A 15,667-nucleotide genomic window follows, 5' to 3' on the forward strand; every position below is an offset into this window, starting at 1 on the left:
TGATAAAATGCTTTGATATCGTTACCGATAAAAGTGGGGAAGCAACCACTGCTTGAAGGTTTGGTTTGGCTAATTATATTCCATTCTGTACATTTGATTTGTAACCCCGACCTCTAATATCAACTCCATATCTAAAGAGACGAATTGATTGGTTCTCATGTCGGATATTTTGATTGATGGTTGGTTATATTTCAATTGCCTTGAGAAGGCATTTGGCTGAGTTTGGATTACATCCAAATTTGATTCGTTAATTTTTGGATTGATTTAAATCACAACTGGATATTAATCGATAACTTGCCCAACAAACAAAAATGATGAAAATATTGATGTATTATTAATAAAAAAGATTAAAAATGACACTGACATAATAGCATCATTGCATGTTATGAATAGGGTGTCAATGGGATAAGTTTTTGGTTGGATAATTGGATCTCGTTCAAATGAAAATCAATTTGGATGCATTAGAAGGATCAATAAGACATTGAATTGGATCAGTCCAAACTTCAAGGTTTAAAGTATTTATTGGATTGGATTGGACCTGGTCTGTCCAAAATGAATTATATTGGATCTTGGGTAAGGTCGAAGGGGTGTGATCTTTAGAAAAAAAGATCTCTTGCAAGTTTAGGGTTTTTCTGTAAGATCTAGTGTAAATTGAAGGGTTAGAAGGGTTAGGGTTAAAAGTAAAACAACCTGAAAATATGGGGCAGTTAAATGGGTTGGGTTCAGCTAGAATCGTAACCGGCATGACAAGAAATATTGACGACCTAGAACCGAATTGGGTCTGATAGGGTTTGTAATTTTTAGTTTCAGAATCAAACCAATTGGTTTTGATTTGGTCTGACCGGGTCGGAGTCTGGATTGATTTAGGACTGAGTAGTGAAACTGGTTTCAAACCAATAATAATCAGGATAGTATATTGGGACTAAACCATCGGTTACGACTCCTTGAACCAGAATTGACTCCGTTGGTTTGGGGTCCGTCGGGTTCAATCAGTTGGACCCAACGCATGGATCTCCTGTAAGTGCAATGGGACAGGTCGGGATTTATAAGATCTGAAACAAATTAAGGGCCCATTTGGCAAGTCCTTTTGAAAGATCTATTAGTTTTGACAGTCAAAAGATGCATTGAACTTTTGCATGCAGATCTAAGTAGCCTGAAGCTAGTATGATAGATACATGTCTTTCTGTGCGTCTTTTCCGTGTGAAAATAGAATGTAAAAAACATGAAAATTTTCATTTGAAATTTCCCGAAACCAGCCCAAAATGAACGTCTCACATCTTTTTTTGTGCTCTAATTTTTAGTGGCTAGATCTTCCGTAAACAATCAAAAAACCACACGAAAAAACACACCAAACGGTCCCTAAATTTCTGATTAGCAGTGTTGCTTCAGATGAAATTCTTGTGGCAAGGCAATAGCCGCTCTGCATGACAGAAACAACTTTATTTGGCAGACAAGTTGACAGCGGTGAGTCGAATGAGTGTGTGCGTGTGTAAAATTGCTTTTAATTAATATTATGTTTCCACTAAACTGTAATAGGTTCAGGCTTCATAAAAGTTATTTTCAATTCATATTTATGAAATACAATCTAAAAGTCATTTTTAGTTCATTCAGTTAATGATATATAAAATTTATTAATACTATTAAATGTCCTGGGCAATGCTGTAATCTGTAATAGTAAAAGGGGGCACGGTAATCAAGGTGGCCAATCGGGTTGATCTGTAATTTTTTTTTTCAAGCATTAATAAATAACTCATTTTGCTGATATAAAAAATACTATTAAATATTCTATTAAAATCCTAATTCATTTGAGTCCAATGTAAAACCGATGAAAGATCTTATTCAAATTCGAATATAATTCGGATATGGTCAATATCCCATTCTATTTGATCCAAGACAAAATAAAACATCATTCCAAGGGCCGAACTCTGCTACTTATCATGTTGGAAAGAAAGGAAATATGATAGGGGCCTCCGGTTTGTTAATGTGGTGTTGCATGACTACATTTTGTTGAAAGTGCTCTTTGGCCATAGTCAAGGTGCTTATTTCAACTTTCAAGTCCGACGAAAGAAACGCTGAGCCATACCTGACTTCCACAACTGGGACATATGCCAATGTGCGCAAAGGTCATTGTCACTGTCAGCCCTTCAACTCCTTATCATCATCATCTATGCCTTATTCGGACAATATGGGATTAGCTCCGTGAATCCTATCTTATCAATCTGTTCTATTTAAAGACGTATCCATATTTATGGAACAAAATACCACTGAAAAGTGAACACATCACTGCAATGGGTAGTCCAGAAGCTAGTTAGTAGCTAATTTCTGATTAACTTGCTGGTTGTTGTTCGATGTTAAAACCTGTGATTTGATGCATTTTGAAACTAAGGGGGTATTACTATTTGCCAAAATGTTAAAATTGAACTGAACAACTACCTCAATTTTTCTTCAATGATTGCCATCTTGCAGAGGACAGAGGATTGAAGAAAGTAGAGTAGCATTAATTTGATCCCATATTCTGGATTTTACCGCTTAGGTATAAATGCCTATTAAGAATAATGTGATTAATAAGAAATCTCTTGCCAAACAAACAACATGTCAACCAAGCAACTACTACCTATATATATTTTTATTTTGAAAGGTACATCCTATATATACAAAGGAGACTTAGTTTCAGTTGGAGTTGATTTTTTAAATACATCTAGGAATACAGCATGCAAGAAGGTTCCCACTAAAGGTTGCGTTTCGGTAGGAAGGTTATGTGGATATCTGGTTTTCCAATACTCCCCCTCAAATTGGCGCATATAGATTCCGGATGCCCAATTTGCCAAGGAAATATGCAAATTTCTCTTTTCCCAGAGCCTTTGTCAGGATATCAACCAACTGCTCTGTGGTTCAAACATGGCAAGTAACAATGTTCCCACGCAGTAGCTCATCGCGAACAAAATGACAGTCGACCTCAATATGCTTTGTCCGCTCATGGAACACTGGATTTGCGGTTATGTGCAAAGCTGCCTAATTGTCACAATACAATCGTGCAGGTTCATCATGTGCCACCCCAAAGGACAAAATAAGTTTCTTCATCCACTTCAGCTCACAGCTTGTCATAGCCATCGAACGATATTCGGCTTCTGTAGAGGAGCACGACACGGTATGTTGTTTTTTCATTTTCCAAGAAACCGGTGACTACCCCAACAAAACAAAATAGCCAGTCAACGATCGTCGCGTCAATGGGCAGCTTGCCCAATCAGAGTAGCAATAGGCATATAGATGCAGATCACTATCAGAACGGTATAATAGACCTTGTCCTGGATATCCTTTCATATATCGCACTACACGCAGAGCTGCATCCCAATGTTCTTGCCATGGACTTTGCATGAATTGAGCTAGGATATAAACACAATAACACAGCTCAGGTCGTGTAATGGTCAAGTAGATCAACCGTCCCACTAACTGTCGATACCGATTTGGATTCTCCATAAGAGCGCCCTTTGCCAGCACAAGATGATGATTCTGTTCAATGGGCACGGATGTTGGTTTGGCTCCCAAGAGTCCACATTCGGAGATGATGTCTAGGGCATACTTCCATTGCGACAAACATATTACCTCAGGGCCACGAACTACTTCAATTCCTAGGAAATATTTGAGTGGGACTAGGTCTTTCATATGGAAGCACCGATGGAGATACTTTTTGAATTTCACAATGGCAGTAGTATCATTTCCCCCAATAATCAGGTCATCAACATATATCAGCACGTGCAAACGAACATTGTGTTTGCAATAGGTGAAAAGAGTAGTCAGGATACGTTTGAACAAACCCAAACTGTATCAAGGCCATTGTTAACTTTGAGAACCAACATCTAGGGGCTTGACGCAGTCCATAGAGAGATTTATTCAGTTTGCACAACTTTGTTTGATCCTTAGATTTAAATCCTGGCGGCAACTGCATGTATACTTCCTCATTCAAATCCCCATGTAAGAAAGCATTATGTACATCCATCTGATGCAACTCCCAATTCTTAGCGGCTGCCACGACTAAGAAGGTTCGGACTGTTGTCAGTTTGACCACAGGAGCAAAAGTCTCATTGTAATCTAATCCTTCAACCTGTCTATTCCCAAGGATAACTAGGTGTGCCTTATACCATTCAATCATCCCATCTGAATTATATTTGATCTTATAGACCCATTTATTCCCTATGGCCTTTTTCTCAGGAGGTAGAGATTCCAATGTCCATGTACCATTATCCTCCAGAGCCTGGATTTCCTTCCTCATAGTTTCTATCCATTTCTCACTTTTTACTACCTCAGAAAAACTGGTAGGCTCGGCTCCTGCAATGACTGTAGCTAAGAAAGCTTGATGTTTAGCAGATAAGTTAGTACATGTCACATAATTTGCTATGGGATAGGGAGTCGTACCTGAGGACTTTGATTTAGAGTTGGCTTGAGTGCGAATGGGGTCTTTCAGACATCGAGTAGTGTAGGTCACATAGGGCTTTAATAAAACAGATGGCGTGCAATGTTGATGTCCCCTACCAAGTTGCTCTTTTGGTGTTGTTTGTGGTGCTGGATCCACACTAATTCTATCATCACCGCCATTAGCTTCCACTTCCTGCACATCCCCTCCATTGCCTTGCTCCTCCTCTATCAACTATAGCCGCAATTGCCGGGCTCAAGAGGTACTTCTAAATCATCGGCATATGAAAATATATTTTCATGGAAGACTACATCGCGGGAGACGAAATATTCACCGCTCTCAACATCATATATGCGCCAACCTTTCTTCCCATAGGGATAGCCTACAAAAACGCATTTCCTACTCCTCGCTCCAAACTTATTCTTATCTCGAGGGCTCCAACGGGCATAGCAGAGACAACCAAACACTCTCATTTGCTCGTATTGAGGTGTCATCCCGAACAATACCTCATACGGAGTCTTCCCGTCAAGTACGGAAGAAGGTGTCCTATTTATCAAGTATCCGGTGGTCAAGACACACTCTCCCCAAAAACGAATAGGCAAACCTGCTTGAAACCTCGATGCTCTCGCAACATTCAAAATATGCCTATGCTTTCTCTCCACTCAACCATTCTATTGGGGCGTTCCAACACAGGAAGTTCGATGCAGAATGCCATGAGTCTCAAAGTACGACTTCAGGCTTTTAAACTCTGTTCCATTATCACTTCGAACAGTTTTGACTTGCTTGCCAAATTGGCATTCTGCCATGACACAAATTCTCAACAATATGTGTTACTTCACTTTTTTCAAGTAACAGGTAAACCCACACAACACGAGAATAATCATCAACAATGGTTAGAAAGTAAACGGCACCATAAGAAGCATGTACTTTATAAGCACCCCATGTATTACAATGAATTAGAGAAAAACAATCATCAGCTTTATGTTTACTTTCAGGAAAAACTTTCCTAGTCTATTTTGCTCTGTAACAAACATCACATGGCTTATCACTTTCAGGTTTACTGTTTAATTTATCTACTTTAGGAAGATGAGATAATATCTGTTTAGACGGATGCCCTAATCTGCGATGCCACAACTCTCATTCACTTATTCCACTTGTCTGATTTGCTCGAATCGGTGCTGCTCCTCTGAACTGATAGACCCCATCACATTGCTCACCCGCTCCAATCAGAGTCCTCGAAGTTTGGTCCTGTATCACGCACAACTTGTCAGTAAAAGTGACAGTACAATTTATCTCTTGCAATAATTTAGCTACAGAAATAAGAGTGCAATTCATTCTTGGTACGAAAAGCACATGATGCAAATAAATATTTCCACCCAAATGCAAAGTCCCTTCCTTCACTACGATAGTTTTCTTCCCATTAGGAAGTTCTACCAGACACGGCGTAATATTCTGGACTTCAATCAACAAATTAATTTCTCCAGTCATATGGTGTGACGCCCCGGAATCAATTATCAAATCAGTAGAACTTTTCTTACCGGAAAGTTTTTCACCAGATTTATGTGAATTCAGAATATTGAGAAGGGTTGTCCATTGATCTCCGCTCAGCCTCGAAAACCCGTTGCGATCATGATCATTTGTGGTTCCAACTTTCTGTCCTCCAGTCTCACTTCCCGCTGCTTGGGCAGCATTTGCTCTTGCCTTGTTTCCTCGTCCTCGTCCGCTTGAACCACTTTGCTCATGGCCTCCTCCTTTCCCAGTTGAGCGTGGTCTATCTCCCCACCATTCCGGATATCCAATCACCTGGAAACAGTCCTTTGCTTCATGTCCGAATTTTCCACAGTGTGTACAGCTCACGCATTTATCCTTTGTATGTGCAGCAGCTGCTTTTGCACCAGCATGTACTGCAAAACCCACAACATCACTTCGTTCTTCTTTGCTCTTGGCTATACTTTGTTGCCTCTCCTCTTGAATGACCATTGCATAGACACGGTTCAGATTCGGCAACGACTCTATGCTCAAAATATTCAAACGTACGATGCCATAAGTTGCGTCATCAAGACCCATCAAGAACTGATGCACCCTCTCTTCTTCTCGCTTCTTTTCAAGTATGGTTGCAATTTTGCAGTTGCAACCGCTACAGCGACATGCGGGTACTGGATCATATTCTGCCAGCTCATCCCACATGACCTTTAGCTTTCCGTAGTAAGCCATCACTGTTTGTTCCTATTGTTTACAAGCAGCCAAATCAGCCTTCAATTGATGAACTTGCGGTCCATTCCCGATAGAAAATCTCTGTCGCAGATCCTCCCATAAGTCTTTCACACTCTCCGTATATGATATAGTGATTCACAAGGTTGGTTCGATTGTATTGAAAATCCATGCAACCAGCATTGAATTCACCATCCACCAATCTTCGATATCGATCGAATCATCTGTTGGTTTATCCAACTTTCCGTCAATGAACCCGAGCTTTCTCTTTGCTTTGAGGGCGTTCCTCAAAGATCTTGCCCATTCCTCATAGTTCTCACATTTCAATTGGACAGGTGAGATGATCATTCTAGGGTTGTCAGACGGGTGAAAGTAGTATTACGAGAAGATGACCATGTCCCTCCCTGCACCTTTCCTGTTTTCTTCTCCACCGGTCATGGTGGAAAATCTGTTGACAGAAAGCTCCTGGCCGCGGTAGGCGAGTCTAGACTCGTCCAAGTCTTCGATCTCAAGGAACAGATTCCCCTGCAACAACTGCGCGACCACTCTCACCCGGTTCGACTTGTTCGGTACCCCGGACAGGATAAACTTTATCTATTCTCAGGTGTGGCGATGATACTCTCGTCAAGTTCTAGGATTGCTGCGGTCAGGCTCGGCTTCAATGGTTTTTGTCACCAAGATTCTTCTGCATGCCTTGATAGCCAACACTGCATCCGATGGGGGGTTGCTTCGCCCAGGAAGAGTGCAGCGCACAGTTACGGGTGCGCCACTGCTCTGTTTCTGTTTGTCGACAGAGAGAAGACGCTAAAAATGGCACTCTCGCGCCGCTTGTATCTCTTGTGATTGCAGAACTTCTTCGCTTCAGAGACCGAACCGTTTCACAAGGACTTCGTCCGATGGGGGGTTGCTTCGCCCAGGAAGAGTGCAGCGCACAGTTACGGGTGCGCCATTGCTCTGTTTTTGTTTGTCGACAGAAAGACGGTGACGACGGTGCCTGAAAATGGTACTCTCGCGCCGCTTGTACCTCCTGTGATCACAGAACTTCATAGCTTCAGAGACCGAACCGTTTCACAAGGATTTCATCCGATGCGGGGTTGCTTCGCCCAGGAAGAGTGCAGAGCACAGTTACGGGTGCAGTGCCACTGCTCTGTTTTCGTTGGCCGACAGAGGAATGACGACAGACCTTCCTCTTTTACTTCTCGAAGCACCTTCGCTCTGATACCATGAAAACTTTGTGGAAATTCTTCTTCTTGTATCTTTATTTTGAAAGGTACATCCTATATATACAAGTAGGAGACTTAGTTTCAGTAGGAGTTGATTTTCTAAATACATCTAGGAATACAGCATGCAAGAAGGTTCCCACCGAAGGTTGCGTTTCGGTAGGAAGGTTACGTGGAGATTGGTTTCCCAATATTATTATTTCCTTAATTAAGAATAATAGAGTGAATCAAGGTCCATATGCGCGAAGGTTGCAGTCTCCTTTGGATTGCTGATCCAATCTAGATTAAGGGACGAAATCATCTGAAACGGACTCTCATAATGGCAACACTGAACGATTACAGAGCTAAGATTTTGTTTTCTCTTTCTTTTCAAGCTTTTAGTCGGCAAACAGTTCAATAGTTGTTACAAGAGAATTCTGAACCAATCCAACAGACCAATAGTTGTTTTCTTTTTGGATTCTCTTCCTTTGGTGCTAGCATGGAATTGTTAGTGGAAAACTGTTATACAGATCCAATAACATCAACATGGAAGCATAAGAAACCTCCCGTCAAAACAAACAGAACAAAAATCCATACAGATCTAATAACATATTATTATTAGTAGTACATATCTACAATAATATAGCACGGCTTGCATAATTGAGATATTCTTGGAGAGATTTCTTCCTTGATTTATACAAAAGTTACATTCAGAATCTGTGTAATCAAGCATGTCCAAGACCGGTCACAGCAACCGAGTCCGTTTTATATCTCTTGAGGCAACTTCCAAGTCACCAATGAAAAACAGGATTTTGTCCAGAATACCTAAGCAAGGCTCCTCTGTTCCTGAGGGTATTTCCCCAATGAATTCTCTTTTTAAATTGGAGTTACCAGTTGCCCCTTTTCTGCTCTTCCTAGAACCCAAATGGCGTTGAATTTCTCCTTGGTGAACAAGATAATAGTCATCACCTTCTCTAACGATTTTCAATCCCCTGTCAACCATGGATCCAATGCCTTTCAATTCAAACATGTAATATTTAAGAAAAGAAATATTTAAAGAACAAGTTCCATCGATCAAGATGGTAGGCTGAGGTAACAAAGCTCCACATTATTTTTAGTGCTCTATTACATAGTTGCATGAATCCATCCATTATCCAGAAAAGCATGTGCAAACACAAAGCAAATAGGCATGCAAACATGCAAGGTATATAAAGAAAATTATTTGGAAATAACTCAAGCTGTAAATGGTTTCCCTAGATATTTAACAAGGCAAACCAATGAGCAGTAAGCCTCCAGTCAGATACTTTCTTCCCAAAATTTTGACTGACACTCTAAATACAGGGGTTTTGGGGTTTTTGGCCACTTTCAGGGGGTTAGGCAGGCCTAAGACCGACCTCCTGACCAATTTTGAGAAAAAAAAATAAAATTAAGTTATGTGGTTTCAAAACACCCGAGACACAAGTTCGTATTAACAGATTCGAACTCACTCAACAACAAGAAATAATTTTATACCATGTCGAAACTGCATAAAGAGATAGGGAACAAAACACTAACATCACTGGGACTAGCTGTTGCTGCTCAACATAGTCCCAGCAAGGCCAATCAGAAATAAGTGGCATGGCATCCACAGCCATCTTTTTCTCAATTCCTACATCAGTCCAATGCATAAATAGTTGAATTTCAAGATTAGCCAGAGGATTAAAAAATTCAAAGCAGTCAGTGACCATGTTCTTCTATATGCATAAAATAGATGACACAGAGACAGAGGAAGAAATATTGCCATAGACATAATTATATCATGAGTATACGCAACATCATAAATAGACATACAGCAAGCTTAAATAGCATAGAAGTGACAAAGAAAGAAGATCAAAATTGAAAATTATCACTTAAATTTCTTAACTCTCTTATGTCAAGTACACAAAGTGGGGAGTCAATTTTTCTTTTTCATCTTCAGAAGTTTACGAGGGAAACCAAGAAACTGATGAATAAGCTAGTGGAAAGTTCTCATTGGTAGAGCATAGAAATAACAACTTTCTTTCTTTATGATGATAATATAAACGATATAGATTAAATATAACACTATTAACATATGTAATAGTAGAAATCATGGTAACATTATTGGACTTGCTAATAGATTTATTGGGATTTTTGGGAAGCTAAAAAGCTTTTATTTCTTTATTCATTAGGAGCTTCAACTTACAATCCAACACGTTCACAACGATCTTGCACTTCATAGACATCTTTCCATAATTTGGAATCTGTTGGAGCATAGAATGCAGCATGATCTCCTCCCCATCTCTCTTTGAACAGGTTGCGCCACAGAATATTGTCCGAGGCTAAGACCCTCCATTTCCTGCAAACTTTACAGCAGAAACTACTTTGTTTACTTATGACCAGACAAACAGAAAGTTGGCATTTATCAAATCATTAACATGAACGAGTGGTGATTAATATTGCAAACAAGCATCGAGTGCAGAGAGAGGGAAACAGATGGATTAGATCCTTTCCGTGGTGATCTAGCGTGAAGCCAAGGCCAGTATCGGCATATATGGTAAATGCAGCTGAAATAAGTAAATGATAAGCTTCTATATTCCTGATTCTCAGAAAAAGCAACTTCCATATTCACAGGTTTTCGGCCATTTGTGGAAAGGGATCTAATAGACGAGTGGTTCCCATGATAGGTTCAGTATCTTTTTGATCCAAAGGGCCCTAAACGAATTCAATTATCATCTCCGTGTCCCTCCCCCTTTTTGTGCATCATTTGATATTTCTATTGCTGGCACGCAAGATTGAATTATCATCTCCGCTTGTATGATTTGATATGGAGCTGATTAATTCAGTAAAACTTGTTTTTCTTTTTTTGTCTTTCTGTTTTCTCCTGGATTTCTTCGCTTTGGGCAACCAGGGATAGCTCACTCAAGTCGTCACATCTCTTCTCTTTACAAATAAACCAACATAATTAGATGCATCACAAATCAAGAGCTGAATTTAGCTTCAGAAGGGAGAAGGATGAACGCAGTAAAGGGGAAAAGAGCAATTGGGAGTTTTGGAGAACCAAAAATGCCCAATTCGTTGTGAATTCGACAACCCCATTTTACAAGGGTAATATGTAGATCAAGAATTCAGATGTGGCCCAGAATAATATAAATGATCGGAAAAATTAGGGAAAAAAACAAAACTCAAATTTAGAAACCATAAGTATAATTCTGAGCTCTGACCTTGTTTGGCGGTTGCAAGATTTTGGTGATCTAAGAAGAAAAAGATTTTAAGAGACAGATCTGTTGATAATTTCTCCATTAATCTCAGTATCTGGGGTGGACTTCTCTGTGGCGGTGAGGTGACGACGATGAATGAAGGAAGAGCCGGAGAGAACCGAGAAAGCAAAACAACTCCACAACAAGTAAACCGACCCAACGAGAAGTTCGCTTTCTTTCTGGTGGTTGAAAATTGAAAATATTCTATGGATTCCGCCACCATGGCTTCCACATGTTGTCATTATTCCCGCGAAACAAAAAACAAAAAAAAAAAAAGTAGAATTTAATTGCGGGAAACTTCAAAAATTTACTAACAGCTATAACGGGTAACGGTAACGGGCAGAGAGCGTATGGAGGGACTACGGCGCTGTTTGTCACATGAAGATGAAGATGAGGATTGACCGATTGAGGAGTTTTTGTTCATGTTGTGTTGTGTGGTCAGACTTGGATCTACGTAATTAGCAGCCCCGAATTTTTTTGTTTTTTGACTAAACGCTGTGTACTGTAACGCGTAAACACATTTATTGTCATTCACCGGCAAGATCTTCCCAATGTGCGGCTGTGGGGTTATGTCTTAAGTGGCTAGCGCTTGTGCTCAGCAGATCCGCATGAAACTTTGAAACTTAAACTGTTAAACCAAATCTCGGTGGAAGGAATGTCGATTTTCAGGGAGGAGAAAGGGAGTTCGCATCTCCGCCCCACCGCGCCTCGCCCCACACAATTCCGGCCCCCTAACCTCAAATGGAGTCTCTGACCTCGGTTCTAACCCGAGCTCGGATCTCCGCCCCCCATCTTCGGCACCGGCAATTGCTCCAGCCACTGTTACCAGGCAAGCTCCAACCCTCATTTTTTATGTGGGTGTTTTTCATTTCAAGAAACCAGTGCTCTATGAAGAAAAAACTAAGCATACTTCAAGAAACCATTGCTCAACCAAACACCGGTGTTAGAGCATTCACCGGTGCTGGAGCAATGGCAGGTGCCAGAGAAAGAGGTAGAAGATGGTAAAAAAAGTGTCTAGTTTGAAATGAAAAACAAAACATCAAAAGAGGATTTCTCTGATTTGAAGCGATGAGGGCGGAGAATCAAGCGGGGTCAGAGACTCCGATTTAAGGTTCAGGGGGTGGGAATATGGGAGAAGCTCAAATGAGATCGTTTTGGGGCTAACGGGCAGGTGTCAATTGCACACGTTGTGTGGGGCAATTGTAGGGCAAGGCAAGGTGGGACGGAGATGCTCGGAGAAAGGAGAAAGGTAGGAAGTGCAATGATGTAATCAGCAATGTAATCAGCAATCCCTATTTCATGTGAAAGAATGCAAATTATACATCAGTTTTTGGATACAAAATTTTTGTTATCAATGAATGCAAATTTTGCATCAGGTAAGGGTGAAAAATAGGGATAGCAATTTTTCCCATTTCTCTGATCTTTGTGGGAATTTGCCCTGAATGGGATGGGGATGGGGATGATTTTTCCCCGTGGGATCCCCACTAATATATATATATATATATATATTTACATGTATGCATACATTATATATGTATATATGTATGCATGCGTTATATATGTATATATATACATATATTTATATATTAATATTTTTAAAAATATGGTTGAATATTTTCGAATATTTTTTAATAAAATTATAAATTTTAATTATTTTATTTTTATTTATTTTCAAATACAATAAAAACAAAAACAAAATGATTAACACTATAAAAAATCACGAAGAATGGGGATTCCCGTGTGGATGGAGATGGGGACGGGATGGGGGGAGGCTCTCCATCCCCACCCTGCCCCATTGCCATTCCTACTATAGTTACAAAAAGAAAAAAAGTACAAAAATTGGATCATTGTCTAAAATTTATATTTGATATAGATGTTCATTGCAACCAAACAGCTCTAAGGATTTTTTATGGGTTTCTAGAACCAGAATAATCACATCTATTTTGAAGGATTGGGCAGATATTTCGGAAGGGATCGAGAAGGAAAAATTAAGGTGGACCAGACTTAGAAGACAATGATATCAAAACTGGTTAATTTGGCAACTGCTCGATGAACCATCTCTTCATGGGCCACGACTTTGAAGAGCAAGAGACTTCTAGTCCCCATTAATTAAGATTGTTATTGGCAAGATCCAAAGGTGTCTTTTTACGTGGATTGACTTGTACAAGCAGGGAGTTATTTCGGATGTCAGCTTGTAATTTGATTGTTTTAATTGCTAGTTGTACCTCTGTGAGGTGAGGGTTACTCTCTCTTTCCATCCTGTTTGCCTTTTGATTTTAATGAAATATATTTCCATCTAAACTGCAAGAAACAAAATTCAAGACTTCTATTCAGTTAAATTCACATATAGCAACTTCTCACCATGGGCTACAGCAAAAGTGTGATCAGTGGCCAAGCCAAGAATTTTCTTTCTTCTTTTTCTTTGGGGAAGTTAAATAAGAAAATGAGACAGGGAATAGATGAGGTTTAGTTTGGAGAGAAATGTTGCAAGAAGGTTTGGGTCTATTATAGTTACAAAATTTTTAACTTAATTTGAGATCTAGTTAGAGGAACCTTAGAGAGTGATACTCAACATTAAAAAAAGTTTGGGGTTGGGGGGCTAAAGACCCCACCAATATATTTGGCTTCACCCCTGAATGTGATTGACAATGGCAAGGGCATGAAGATAACCTTACGATTGCTCCATATATACTGTCATTTGTTTGAGCAAGAAGGCCTTTGGTCTAAGGGCTTTGTTAGAGAGGTTAAGAGGCAATTTGAGGATTCTACATGGGCAACTGCATTTTAAAATATAGCATAGATATGTTAGATTCACATTTCTACCTGATACAAATTTTGTACTTTTTATCTTTTTCGAACTCATTGTTAGTGTGCAAATTTTGCATTCCAAAAACTGATCCTGCAAAATTAATACAAACCTTCCTCCAACCTCAATTCTTTCTCATATAAAGTGAGAGGACCACATTCCTCCTACTTTATTCCTTAGTCACATAACCTTTCTCTTACCGCCATTCTTTTCCATTTAACTTCCTTTATTTTCTCACAAACAAATAAGATAAAGCCAAATACGGAACAAAATTAAAACTAGAATTTACACTAAACGAACCCTTTTGCACTCTCAAGCATTTAACTAGTGCAAATGAAAGTTGTACTGCAGCCTTATGTATTAGTTCCAAAATTGAGATCAAACTATTCATAGCCTTTTTTATAAAGCCAAATACGGAACAAAATTAAAACTAGAATTTACACTAAACGAACCCTTTTGCACTCTCAAGCATTTAACTAGTGCAAATGAAAGTTGTACTGCAGCCTTATGTATTAGTTCCAAAATTGAGATGATCAAACTATTCATAGCCTTTTTTATTTTTTATTTTTTATTTTCAAGACAGAGATTAGAGAGCTCACATGGTTTACTCAACAGGGCTAGTTGCTTCCGCTATTGATTTGTGCATTTTTTCAATCAGAAAAAGTGAAGAAACTATTTTACTTCAAATAGCAAATGAAGAAACCTTTTAAAACCTTAGGGATTGCTTATGTTAAAAGTAGGTGCTTATTGAATAAGTGCTTAAAAACAAGTGCTTATTCGAATAAATACTTATTTGCATTTGGCACCCAACATTTTCAAGTGCTTATTTTATATTGGGTGTTTGGTGGTCTTTTTCTCCAATAAGCACTTAAATAAGCAATTGCGACTCTTTTGCTCTTCATTTTTTATCAAAATTTCAAAATTTCAATCCAAAGTGAATGAATAAAAGTACTTTGATAGAACTGCTTTTATAAAAGCACTTTTACAAAAGTGGTTTCATAAAAGTACTTTAATAGAAGTACTTTCATAAAAGTTCTTTTATAAAAGTACTCTCACAAAAGTACTTTATAAAAATACTTGCATAAAAGTACTTTTACAAAAGTGCTTTCATGTAAAAGTATTTTTACAAAAATGCTTTCGTAAAAGTCTTTTTATAAAAGTGCTTTCATAAAAGTACTTTACTTTCATAAAAATAACTTTCATAAAATTACTTTTATAAAAGTCTTTGTAAAAGGGTTATAATTAGTATTCGAAAAATTAACTAGGGACAAATATGGGAGAAAAAATTGAATAAGTACTTATTGTATGAACACTTAAAAAAAAACTAAAAATTTGGGCTTAAAAAATAAGCACTTACTTATTTTTAAAATAAGCACTTATTGGTGTGGTCCCTGCCCAAATAAATACTTATTTTTAAGCACTCCCAAACATGGCCTAAGTTTCAATCAATTTGCTAAGCGCGAGATTAGAGGTAAGGGAGAGCTTACCATTATGTTTAATAGAGGCCATCATTAGAGAGAGAGAGAAAGAGATCACTACATATTGAGCTGAGCTAGTTAGAGAATTGATTGAAACTCTCTCTAATGATGGGCATGAACCAATAATAGGAGGCAAAAGAGAGAGAGAGAAAAAAAAAAAAGAATAAGAAGAAAAACGGTAAAAGGGAGGGGCAGAAAGAAGAAAGAACCCTAGAAATTAAGGGATCAATGAAATACATATTTGAAAATTGAACTCTCCAAAAATTAAAACCAACATATACATGTTATTTTCAGGGTGCTAGTAT

General features: G+C 38.7%; 2 protein-coding genes across 2 annotated transcripts; both read right to left on the reverse strand.

Moving 5' to 3' along the window:
* Window positions 1-5,304: 5,304 nt before the first annotated feature.
* Window positions 5,305-8,279, reverse strand: LOC148881063 (uncharacterized). Its single transcript, XM_088963308.1, has 2 exons — window positions 5,950-8,279; window positions 5,305-5,659 (listed from the first exon to the last, which is right to left on the reverse strand). The coding sequence occupies exons 1-2, from the start codon at window positions 6,623-6,625 to the stop codon at window positions 5,625-5,627; spliced, it is 711 nt and encodes a 236-aa protein (XP_088819434.1). The 5' UTR covers window positions 6,626-8,279; the 3' UTR covers window positions 5,305-5,624.
* Window positions 8,280-8,415: 136 nt separating this feature from the next.
* Window positions 8,416-12,404, reverse strand: LOC148881064 (uncharacterized). The gene is made up of 3 exons (XM_088963309.1): window positions 11,043-12,404; window positions 10,025-10,184; window positions 8,416-8,813 (listed from the first exon to the last, which is right to left on the reverse strand). Exons 1-3 carry the CDS (start codon window positions 11,299-11,301, stop codon window positions 8,567-8,569), a joined length of 666 nt encoding a protein of 221 aa, XP_088819435.1. The 5' UTR covers window positions 11,302-12,404; the 3' UTR covers window positions 8,416-8,566.
* Between the last annotated feature and the right edge of the window lie 3,263 nt (window positions 12,405-15,667).

This window comes from Nelumbo lutea, chromosome 1, assembly GCF_056320005.1.
Source record: "Nelumbo lutea isolate HS-2025 chromosome 1, American lotus-T2T, whole genome shotgun sequence".
Taxonomy (NCBI): domain Eukaryota; kingdom Viridiplantae; phylum Streptophyta; class Magnoliopsida; order Proteales; family Nelumbonaceae; genus Nelumbo; species Nelumbo lutea.

Coding starts and splice junctions, on each gene's coding strand:
- LOC148881063 (XM_088963308.1), bottom strand. CDS start 6,625: ATGGCTTACTACGGAAAGCTAAAGGTCATGTGGGATGAGCTGGCAGAA. Junction 5,660..5,949: donor ATCTGGTGAAAAACTTTCCG/GTAAGAAAAGTT, acceptor TGCGTGATACAG/GACCAAACTTCGAGGACTCT.
- LOC148881064 (XM_088963309.1), bottom strand. CDS start 11,301: ATGGTGGCGGAATCCATAGAATATTTTCAATTTTCAACCACCAGAAAG. Junction 10,185..11,042: donor TCTTGCAACCGCCAAACAAG/GTCAGAGCTCAG, acceptor TCTGCTGTAAAG/TTTGCAGGAAATGGAGGGTC. Junction 8,814..10,024: donor CGTTGTGAACGTGTTGGATT/GTAAGTTGAAGC, acceptor CATGGTTGACAG/GGGATTGAAAATCGTTAGAG.